We start from the raw sequence: 12339 nt of genomic DNA, 5'->3' as shown, positions 1-12339 counted from the left end.
TTGGATTTGTTGTCCTCCTTTTTTTTGTCCTTCCCCTTCTTCTAAGAGGCTTGACCAACCAATGCCTCCGATTTGGAAGCATTCTGTCCCTTCAATTGTTCCTCTTGGTCTAAGGCCATAGGAACCAACTCTTCCCACCGAAGAGTCAACTCTCACCCTGATGCAATAAGAGCGGAATAAAAAGTACTGAATCGTGCAACAACTGGGACAGTAATGTGATCGCCATGTCTTCGGATGAAATAGGCTTCCCCGTATTTTGAACTTGCATCTGAAGCTGCCGAAGCTTATTGATGTGTTCCCGAAGCAAAGAAGACTTATTCACGGACAAGGTCCGCATCTGCACCTCCAAAGAAACCCTCTTCATTAAGGCCATCCGGTTGTACATCTAATCGAGCTCCAATCATATCTCTCGAGCCACCGTCACGTGCTCGATGTGAGCTATCACGGCTGTAGTGCAAGACAGAAAGAGAAAAGATCGAATCTTGGCATTCACTTTGTCCCAATGAGATTGAGCCTTGGTCAACTCCACACGAGCATTGGAAGAGAGTTTGGACTCATCCCTCACCGAGGGCCTGTTAATCTCCTCCATCACCAGTTTCGCCAAATCATAAGACTCCAAAATGGCCAACATCATCACCCGCCAAATGCGGTAATTGTCACCACCAAGCTTTTGATCCGAAGGAGGAGCCGGTAGGACAGGCACCTTCCTATCCATGATCGCCTGGAACTCCAAATCAATCTCTGTAGACATATTAACCTGCAATACCTGCACAAACGCAAAATCAGCCCCCTCTGACTGTGTAAACGCAGCCTTCTAGGGCTGGGTCCTCCGCTGCCCAAATCTTCTTCACCCGCCAAAGGCGATAAAAAAGTAAAATCTGCAATGGAAGGCCTCAACCGCAGCCTTCCTTCCCTTCAAACAGCAATAATCTGCAGCAAATTCATCGATTAGACTCCTTTCCTACACGCCCACGCTCGCTTCGGTCTTGATCCAATGCACAGCCCTCCCACTCACCCTTGAATCCTAGAAACGCAGCCTTGTGTCGCGCTGAAATCTCCTCTTCAAATATGTTAAGCCCTCAGTCAGTCCATCTTCACCACTCTGATACCATGTCAAAGTGCAGCGATGCGGAAGCGTAGGACAAAGACTAAGAGAGAGTGAACACAGAGAGAAGAGAGAGAAAGAGAAAAGGAGATAATGTAAACGCAGAAAATCTACAGTGCAATATGTTGTATGAGAGTGCAGAAATATACAAGGGGGCAGAGAAAATATCTGCGTATGTCTCCGACTTGATGACCTCGATCTCCGTCAGCCTGAGCATAGTCTGTCTCAGCCAACAGATCTCAAGATCACAATCTGAAAATGAATGAATGAATGTTGGAGTGTGCCACAAACCGGCTATAAATATCCAAAAAATAGGAAATAACTGCACCAGGTCGATTGCATTAGATGCAGCCGACTGCAATAAACTGGCCCACTGTGTAGTAAAACTGTCCGACTGCAGACTGCCACGTGGCACCTGCGCAGTCTGCTAAAATGGCTGCTGACGTGGCACTGCCGTACTCCGTTGTCCACCAATTGTCCATGAAATGATTGTCTAACATCTTCTTCTCTTGTATTGACCAGCACTCTCACATCAAGACCTTGTTGTTGATATTTATGATCAATAGCATGTAGAAATTTCTCTTGATCATGCCCCTTCAACAAGTGATCTTTTCACGGTGCATGTTCCCTTAGTGCCTCAATGCATATATTGATGATTTGCTTATTATTGGGATCAATGCCGTCCAAATTCAAGCATTACAGCGTCATTTGCAACAACCACTTGCTGTCATTTATGTTGGTATTTTTCACCGTTGAGGGGGGCATATTTCCATCACCAATGAAGTATTCAGCTACCCAATCAAGCATCCTAATTGAGAGCTCTCTTGTGAATCACTAGCAAATAATGAAGAGTTCTTCACTTACCTCAAGGACACCAAGCATCTTTTGAAATATTATTTTATGATGGCTATTCCTCTATCAAAGGTTTGAGCTATTCAACTATTTCTACTCATTATATATTTTAAAACATGATATGTCATTTATTGTATTGTCATAGAATGCTACATCAATCAGAATACACATGTGCAACTATGACCACATATATATGTTTTCTAGGATTTTGTTATTGTTCCTAGGTATCAATCCACCCATTTCACGGAAGGGACTTTGTAAGCCATCTCATGGACTATATATTGATGCCCTTTCATCCATGATCTAGGCTCCCTGGGCATTTAGACTTTCATTAAATGCACTTGTTTCCCCTAGTGTCCTAGGCACTAAGTGACACTAGGGTAAGAGTTTCATTCAAGGTTTTCTATGACAGTTAAACCATTAGGGTTTTATTTTATTATAAGAAGACACTTTGTGTCTCATTGGCACATAAGTGTTGCATTTTTCAATGTGATTGCCTTGAGCGTTGTATACTCTCAATCACTAATACATCGCCTCTCATTTTGTGATTGAACTATTGTTCATTGATTAATTCCGTCATTATCTTTCATTCTCTATCCATTGATCACACAATTACTTCACACCTAGGCTAACAATTTCTTGTCAGTTTGGGCAATTTTTTTAGCAGTCACCAAGAGTGGGCATCTTATTTCGAGTAAGTCGGACACATTATTGGACAAGTGGTAGTGCCACATAGCACCTCTGATCAGATCGCATTTTGCTGAATATTATATTCAGCTAGTTGGCCAGTTTCGCTGGCCACTAAACTAGTCAACCTAGTCATTTTGATGGCTATATTTCAGCTATTTATGTTTAGCATTCTGCCATACCACATTCACGTGTTTTCAAGTGGTGAGAGATCATCTCAAGAAGATACTTCGATGACCCATTTGTATATCTGCATTCTTCATTTCAGCATTCATTGACTACAAATTCCTGTGTTCTACTGTCCCTTTTCTCTCTTACTCTTCTCTAGTGTTCATTGTCTTTCAGTTGTGTCCATACATTTCCGCATTCGCTGCACTCACAATCCACAATATGGTCTGCAACAAACTGTCTGCATCCATGAGCATCCATCTCTTCATTCTTTTCATCCACTGCACACCCTTTGATTGAAACATCATCCAAGAAGGGCATTGTCAATTGTGGTATAAAATCCCTGAGTACCCTATTCATAGCATTTGTCATGTGTGCCACTGAGTTTGTTGCACCCTGTGGGAGAGCACACATCCGTACTAACCCCAAGGGAGTCTTCATGGTTGTGATATCCCTACTTTCAATTGCAAGCTGAAATTGATCATACCCCGAGTAAAAATCACCCAAAGAATAGATCGCTCTGCCTACAAAAGCCTCTACAAATTCATCAACCACAGGACTTGCACCCACATTTCTTATGGTCACTTTATTGACCGGTTGCATGTCTTGAATAAATCTCAAAGCCCCATTCTTTTTGGGCACAGTAAACCAACGATTTGAGTACGGGGCTGAAGAAGGCTCCAAGATCTTCATGCGAATCTTTTCATTTAGCAAATCCATCAGCTTTGGTAAGTAAGCTTTGAGCACTGGAATAGGCCTCAAGTTCCATGGTACATGTGGCACAATAAATATTACCATAGAAGAGATAACATTTGGATCCACACAACCTATTTCACTTTACTGAAATGCAAATGCCTTTCCATGCCTAGCCAACATCCGCATAAAACAGTGTCTCTCAGCAGGCAAAAGAAATCCTTCTGCACCAACTTTCAATTCTTGTAATGTTTCAAATGTAAACTAATGACCTATATATTTAGGATCTCGTAAGCTTGGCTGCCTTGAAACTTTTTCATACAAACCCTCACTCTCTAGTGGAAGTGGCAAAGCAATTGGTTTCACCTTTTTTTCAACTGTCTTATACTTTGTCTCCACAAGTGCTTCAAGCCATTGTAATCCTTCTTGCTGAGCAAACAATGCTATAACATCATACATGTCCAAAGAATATACTGACAATACTTTGTTTTCAGTCTTATTTTCTACATGTATAATTGCTGAAATTTCAGCCATAGTGTCATTAATATTCAACCCATAAAAGATGCCTGAAATGCCTTCATTTTCAGCTAACAATCCCAATACTCTCAGTTCCTTAGTAGCTCGTTTCATAGATATGCATTCAGCCTTGCACATAGCTTCCATAAACTTAAACCAACATGCACTGTTTGCTGTAAACTCAGAATAACCAATAGTAAATACATGCTTCATTCCATCAAAAGGCAAGTACATCCTCTGAACAACACTACTGTAGCCCCACATTACAGCAGTGCTTAATGAAAATCCAAGTCTTTGAATTCCCTTGCATTTGGAGCCAAAGGAGACTCTCGAAGCGTATCCCGATTTCTAGAATGATTAACACAAACAGTAAGAAATTGACTGCTTTCCTCCCATCCTTGCTTCTAACTCTTGCATAAGCAGAACCATCATCAAGCACCTTTGTTTCCATACGCACTCCTATAATATAGGGTTGTCCCAAAATCACTGCATATTGAGGAATTATCTTGCACAAAGAAGTGTTGCTCTTCTTGTACATCACCAATTGTCACTTTTACATTAAGACATGCAACATAAAGCTCTCCCGAATAATTATTTGCAGCCCTCATACGCCAACCATGATCAGTGTCTACATGCCATGTACCATTTTCATACAATCCACGCTCAATGGCATTTATCTTAGGCCCATGGTCAAGTAAAGCAACACAAGGAGTTTCACGTTCCCCTATTTTCACTACCATTTCAGTGGTAGCCCTAGTCCAATGATTTCTTGTGTAGTAACTTTGGGGAATAAATCCTAGAGTCTCTTCTCCATATTGTTGCATCTACCTTACTCCACCATACATATTGCTACGAGACAATGCATTTTCAACCACTTTCTTCTCTTTTCCACATGCTATCCACTGGTTAGTAGCATCCCGCATAGATAATCCAGTACTTACTTCATGCTCATATTCAGCCCGAATACCCAACAAACCAGTTTCCTCTTCAAATTGTAGCAATGCACTAGTGGTATCACTAAGAAACTGACGCTTCCTCTTAATTATGTCAATGATCTCAGCATGAAATTCTCGCTTGGCGATGCCAAGCACCTCTCCCAAGGTGAATTCCACCCGACTGTTTAAGATCCGTTCTTCAAGAATCTTCTTAAGATCTGTGGTTGTCTCAATGTCAGATTACAACTTATATCCTGGCTGCTTGCTCTTATTTTTGCCCTCTTGTTTATTATCCTATTTTTGCTCCTGACTGACCTCTTTCATAACATGCTTGGGAGAAGGCTGATTTGCAGCTTTAGACTAATCCACACTTCTTCTTGTCATTCTTTTAGATGTCCATGCATTATCTTCATCTCTTTTTCATTTTTCTTCCACAAGTACATTCGTGTTTTGTACCTTTGCTAAATATGCATACACTGAATATGCATCTACCGGTGATTCCCAACCAATTATGCCACGAATGTCTTGCCCTATATGATACATTTCACTATCAGTGACCTTTCTCTTTTCAGCTGCATGTAAAGCATGTGTCCATATTTCAGCCTTTGGACCAATCATCACTTAGTCATGCATTCTATCCAACTATAGACCAAAAGTAAAAGTATGTACCACCACATAAGCATTTCGAACTACGAAGTCTTCCAACAACTTCTGCATACCTCTCTTTCCAAAATTCAAAGCAAGCAGCAATCCCGTTTCTTGTGCATGAATCTTGTCATCTTTTCAAAAGAAGAGTTATCGTGTGCCAAGGCCTCCTGATAGGCAACACAATCCTCTCTCTCATGCTGCAAACTATCACACCACATACATCTTTTTTCTGGCTTAGGGGCTGTTTGCCATCCCCTTTCCTCTTGTCCTTTTTCATCCAATTTCGCAACCTTCAATTGAAGATCCTGCATGCCTTTGACCAATTCATCTAAGACATCTTCCCTAACAAAGGAAACAATAGCAAGTAAAGCCATAGGTTTAGCCACAAAAGTAGGTAGCTTACTGGATACATCAACTGTCTTGCCCGTAACAGTGGGCAAGCTAGAGACATGCAATCTTTCTATTCTTCTATGCTTCTTCACAAGAGCAGTAACAGCTTCCTTGGCATGTCTCCACTCTGTTTTCATACCTGTCTCTGTAGTCTGATCCTCCAACAAATCATCAAGTTTCTCTTGAAGCTTAGGATCAGCTGTCTATAGACACAATTCAATTTTCTGACTTGCAAGAGCTTTTTGTTCTGCAAGATCCAACTGCTCAAATCGACTTTCAAATTCTCTTAACAATTCTGTAGCCACAAGACCCTTATTGGATTGTAAAACCCACTCCTGAAAAGTCTTGCTCGTAATCAAACTAGTATCTTCAATGTAAAATTCTTCCCTGAGTGTCTTCTTGAAAGCTACCCAGTCAGCATCCTACATGTACAATTCAGTGATTCGCGCTTTCAGTTCATGTACAGTAGCACGTACAAAATAATATCTTCAATGTAAAATTCTTCCCTAAGTGTCTTCTTGAAAGCTACCCAGTCAGCATTCTACATGTACAATTCAGTGATTCGCGCTTTCAGTTCATGTACAGTAGCACGTACAAAATACCAACTCCATGCGAGTTGAGCCACTCCAAAGAATTCCATCTTTTGAGCATAGATATGTACATATGCAGATACATTCCTGCCATTGAATAACTTCACCTCACGCTCAACTGCTTGCAAAGCATTCATCACAACACTTTCTGTTTGAGCAGAAGCTTGCATCACCTGTTATTATTGTATTAGCATAAGCATATTCATATTTTGTACCAACTGTTGCAAAACATCACTGGAGATTGTGTTCGAAGGTTCTCCCATCTTGTCTTTCCTTCTTCTGACGACCTTTTACGTCAAGTTCACAAATGTCGAAGGGGTTTTTGTCGAAAGGTCAAATCCACCAGGGATCATAGATAGAAGGAAGTAGAGATAGAAGATGGAAGAGAAAATGAAGAATACACAAGAGATAAACACAATAATGACAAAGCACAATGAATCAAATCCATATGTATTGACAGAACTTGAAATCCTTTATATGGCACTACTTAGAAACACTCTCTAGACATTAGATCTCTTGGAGCTCCTTCGTAGACCAAAAACGTGGATAAAAAATAACAGCTCCTTCTCTGCTGCTTGGAACCCAAATCTGATGGCTCTGATGGCTCTGAAAGGGGGATAAACCTCAGGACACCTACTCACGGATCTCCCAGATCACTTCTTTTTCGTCTTCCAGTTCAAACTGCAGTTTTCAGCCTATCAACAGCGATCGCAACGCACGCGATTTCGTCGATCTATCTTTTTTATGAAAATCCCATAACTGGCTGATTTCAAGGGGGATTTTTATCTCCCAACAACAGTATGTACAGGAGCTTTTGACTATACTTGAGATGGAGGGGTATAATGCTATTTCCACTCCTATGGATCCGAGCCTCAAGGCTACGGCCCATGTAGATTCAAGTAGCAAATGCTAATCGCTACAAGCGATTGATTGGGTCGTTGATATGGCTCCTTAACTATTAGATTGATTTGTGCTTTGTTATAGGTTTGCTTACAAGGTTCATGAGCAAACCCAACTAGTTCATTGGAAGGTTGCTATGAGGATTTTGCCATTCCCTTCATTATCCAGCAAGTACTAGCGAATCAACTTTGGTTTTTTCAAGCTAGACAGATCCCGATTCGCGGATCCCGATTCGTCCGGAGATCCTAACCAATGGATTTCACCGACAGGATATTGCTTTACTTTGGTTGCATGTGTTATCTCGTGGAGTAGCAAGAAGCAACCCACAGTTTCCCTTTCTTCTACAAAGGCAAACTATAGAGCAGCATCTTCTAAGTTCTACCGAATGTGAGACAATGTGGCTTCAGATGTTACTGGGAGAGCTCGAATGCCCACACACAAGTCCTGCAACCCTTCATTGCGATAATGAGAGTTGTTGGCATGAACCCTGTGTTTCATACTAGGTCGAAGCACATTGAGATACAATATCATTTCATTCGAGAAAAGATCTTGGATAAGACCATTGATGTGGTATACTCCAAGACAAAGGACAATTTGGCACATTCGTTTACAAAGCCACTTCCTCAAATCGTTCTTCAATAGCACTCCAAATTTGTAAGCCTTATGCCTCGTCTACTATCAAAGAGGAGGTGTTACAAATTTAATCATCCCCTAAACTGGCATTGTCACGCTACAATGGTACAGTTAGTTCTCTCAAGCACAGTAACACATTTCATGTCAGTTTGGGCATTTTTTAGCAGTCATCAAGAGCAAGCACCTTATTCCAGAGAGGTCAGAAAGATTATGGGCAGGCAGCAGTGCCCCATGAAACCTCTAATCAGATCGCATTTTTCTGAATATTATATTCAGTCAATCAGCCACTTTTGGCAACTATCGGCTAGTACCTGGCTGACTTGGTCATTTTGATGGCTACTTTTCAGCTATTTACGTTCAGCATTTGGCCAGCCCACATTCACTTGTGTTCTCAAGTGGTGAGAGAGATCAAGACGAGGAAATAATTCACAGCCCATTTGCATATCTGCCTTCTTCATTTCAGCATTCATTGACTGCAGATTTCTGCGTTCTATTGTCTCTTGTCTCTCTCCCTCTTCTCTCTATTCATTGTCATTCAGTCTTGTCCATATGATTCCGCATTCTCTGCACTCCGACACAAGGACCTTGCGTTTTGGACCTGCATTCTAGACAATGATAGCCTAAGTCATCTAGACAATTGTGATTTCAGCTGCAAAGAGGGTCCTCCTGAGTTAATTTCCATGTTCCTACGCTAAAATCACTTGAACTTCTAACCATACTCTCTAATCTTTTCTACTCGTGAGTGAGTTTTTTTATTGCATAGTGAACACTTTTGTTGATTAAGACTCTTCAGCCACAAGTTCCCTATGTATCTCTCATGAACTCCTCTATCCAATCTTCATTCACCCCTATAGGCACCCCCATGTACTACAACAATGATAAGCTTAAAGGGCTTGACTATACCACTTGGAGTGTTGTTAGGAAGGCATAATTTGTACATTAGCAATTGTGGTATATTGTCTCACGATCAGCTCCTTGTCCTCAAAGGAATTTCTCCGTACCATCCAATTGGGATGAAGACATAGTTGAGGGAAACAAGGAAACATAAACAAAAACGAAAATGGACGGAAACGAAAACGGCAATTTTCAAGGGAGAAGTGGAAACGCCACATCATTAGCAAGGGGACACACACGCACACACATAGAGCGCTTAGAGCCTGGGTGCTTAGAAGCTATAGCATAGATTACAAGTTTCATACTCAAAAGATTTCCAAGATTTGAAAGAGTTCTACAAAGACATAAGCTCAAAGGAGCTTTTTGATGCATACAAGGATTTTGAAACATAATTCATAGGCTAATTGCAAAGAAGGAACAATTCTAAATAAGTGCATAATGCACAAAGAAGTAGTTGATCAAGTTGTAGACATCTTCAAATTAGATCCTGTTGTGTGGAGTTGGATCGGGTCACACAGCTCACAAAGTCTTGTGGAAAATTTAAACACAACACTATTTAAAATGAAACATTAAAAACGTTTCCCTATCAAAAACAAACCATAAAAAATATTTACTAATTAAAACGTTTAGACAAGTCGAGACACTAAAATGAAACATTTAAAATATACATTTAGATTAAATGTAAAAAGTGATCATATTTAAAACAGCAAAAGATGTAAACATTACATAAACAAGACCTTTAAACGTTTAATAAAAAACGTTTCAGCTGTGTTGCGAAACGGGTCAGCCCGAAACGTTACTCCTTGGGGAAACGCCACATGGCAGATGTTCCCCCAGAAGGGAAACATGTTTCAGGCCCGTCTCTTCATGTTTCGCTATTTCGGGTCCTCCCAAGGGGCGTTTCGAGGTGTATCCCGCTTCTATGGATGAAGAAGAATCCAAGGAAGTTGTCCTTGATTGGGACTCCAATGATGTCAATGGTATACTCCACTCTTCTCCAATGCATCTCCAAAGAAGTCCTACCACCATTCATCTCTTGTAGGATATCTTGCAAGTTGTGAGCAAAGCCTCACCAAATGTACAAGGCTTCATCACCCATGTGGGCTATCACCTTCTATGGTTAGCTCCAAACCATCGAGCTCAAGCCAACAAATTCAACCCCTTCTTCTCTGAATGAAGACCGTTTCAACTTTGCAACATGCAAGCTACCCTTCCTGAATCACATCTAGTAGCGTGGTACTTTACAAGCTCCCTCCCAAGTTTGATAATGTGACCAAAGCCTTGAGGGCTCAAACATCACTAGATTCAATAAGCTTTCAGCATATGACCTCCATGTTATTGGAGCACGAGTCCACTCTCATGCTAAAGAGGAGACTACCTACTCAAGCTCAAAGCACGTATGAGAGACAACCCTTCCAATTTGGAGAGAGGGGCAACAAGGAGGAGGGAAAGTGCTTCTACTACGGCAAGAAGGGGAATCTTTGAAAGCATTGCAAAGAAGCTCGCAGCTTTGCAAAAGAAGGGGAAGAACGGCAAGGACAACTCTTAACTCTTCATCATCCTTTGACTATGACTCTAATTCCATTCACACATTTAAGGTGCAACGACCAAGGAATCAACCTTCTAGCCCTAGTGATTTTGTCATCCCTCACAAGTTCCCAAGCAAAAGAGGGACCATGTGAGGGTAGTGGTGGGGCTTGCCGGCCTCACCAATATCTCGATGTGCAAGACCCTAAGGGAGGCTTTCAGCATGCATCAATGAAATCTAGATTCAAGTCCTAAAGCCGGTGTGATTTTCAGGTCTGTACTTGGATGTTTCAACAGAGAATAGAATATTGTTCCTAGTATATTCCCACATGCACAGAGCCCTTTGCCGACTGAGTTGGCTGAAGAAGGGGATACATGATCATGATATGCTTTTGCAAGGTTCAATACCCTTGGCGATCATTTTGACATTTTGGAGTTGGACCACCATAATTGTACTCTTGTTTGGTTGAGAGGGGAGCCATCATTTTACCCCCATCCCTTGTTAATGTCTTTGCAATCCCTCCACTCATTCGAGTTCTTCTTCCCTAATACGTCATTGAGAGGGGGTGTGAAGGTTGAGCATGTTCAGCTGCACAATAAGTCAGTGTAGTGTCAAGGTATTTGTCTCTGTTTAGGTGGGCCCTATTTTCACATTTTCCTTGGTCATTTACTTGTGCATTCTCCCTATTTTTACGTCAACCAAGTTATGTCCTACAACTTGGCCAAATTTTCTTCCTTTTGCCAATTTCTAGGCAACCCACACAAATGCATCTCATTTTCACTATTTACGGTTTCGCCTAAAAGCCATCCTAGGTTCAATCTGCCCCATCATCTTCATACATGTTCTCACTTCACTGTCCACTCTCTCTGCACCTTTATTTCCATCAATCTAGCTACAGGTTCTCTAGATTAGTCTGATCATGAAGCCAGTGTATGCCTTCACATGAAGGGTTCTAGTATAATTGAAGTTAGACATGGTATGGATCCATGTGACAAGTTTAGACCCTATCTTGCAACTATTATCTAAGGGATACTCACACCCTTAGATCACATTGACTGAAAATGAGTACATTGAATAAAAAACAGTCCTTAAATCACTCATCAATCACATTGACTGAGTTTCAGTCTCTGTCATATGCAATATGCCCAAAGTATTCTCAGATAAATTTGGATGATAGATCCCAGGAATTGATTAGAATCATAGACACATATCAATATGCTAGTGTATGTATTAACACAGCCTGATGAAAATCATTACCTACATACGAATATGCTATGTATGCCATAATACAACCTGAAATGTATGGAATGCTGGACGGAACATTGCATACACATTATGAAAGTGACCAACATTTCAAGTATGTACATCTTGAAAGTATGTTTACACATGCACAAAATGTCTCATGGTGTTCCTCAGCAAGTTGGTAATATCTATGTATTCTATCCATGGGAATCTGATTAAATGTTTGTCAATTGTCAAACAAACACAAGCATCAAACCTTCCTAAGAAATTTCAAATAAATATATGGCTTGACTAGATTTGACATTGATAAGAAGAAATATGGACATTTCTATTTTTATGCAAACAAAATGACATCCAAGTTAGCATAATGTTTTATTTTCTGCTCTTCCAAATCATTGTTGCAAACATCAAGTGTAATATAAACTTACTGCATTGTCTCCCACCCATTGATCCTGACCATCTTGACTTAGAAGGCCGGCCAATGTCAGTGCTCGTCTGGTTTGATCGATATCACCATGCAAGTCTCCAACTGCAACCGAGCACACATGAAATAAGTCG

At 40.9% G+C, this 12339-nt stretch overlaps 1 protein-coding gene across 2 annotated transcripts in view; it reads right to left on the bottom strand.

Moving 5' to 3' along the window:
- The window catches only part of SLP1 (Calcineurin-like metallo-phosphoesterase superfamily protein), a 131307-nt gene that overhangs the window by 97119 nt on the left and 21849 nt on the right, over positions 1 to 12339 (bottom strand). For both annotated transcript variants that reach the window (XR_015690943.1, XM_087678419.1), the window contains exon 2: positions 12210 to 12310. Coding sequence is in view for 1 of the 2 variants with exons in the window: in XM_087678419.1 (XP_087534545.1) it covers positions 12210 to 12310 (101 nt within the window). In the remaining variant the exon portion in view is untranslated. The remainder of the gene's footprint in view (positions 1 to 12209; positions 12311 to 12339) is intronic.

The sequence above is a fragment of the Lygodium microphyllum genome, chromosome 1 (genome assembly GCF_053477565.2).
Source record: "Lygodium microphyllum isolate KBCC chromosome 1, Lygodium_microphyllum_v1.1.10, whole genome shotgun sequence".
Taxonomy (NCBI): domain Eukaryota; kingdom Viridiplantae; phylum Streptophyta; class Polypodiopsida; order Schizaeales; family Lygodiaceae; genus Lygodium; species Lygodium microphyllum.
This window is presented reverse-complemented; position numbering and strand designations above follow the sequence as displayed.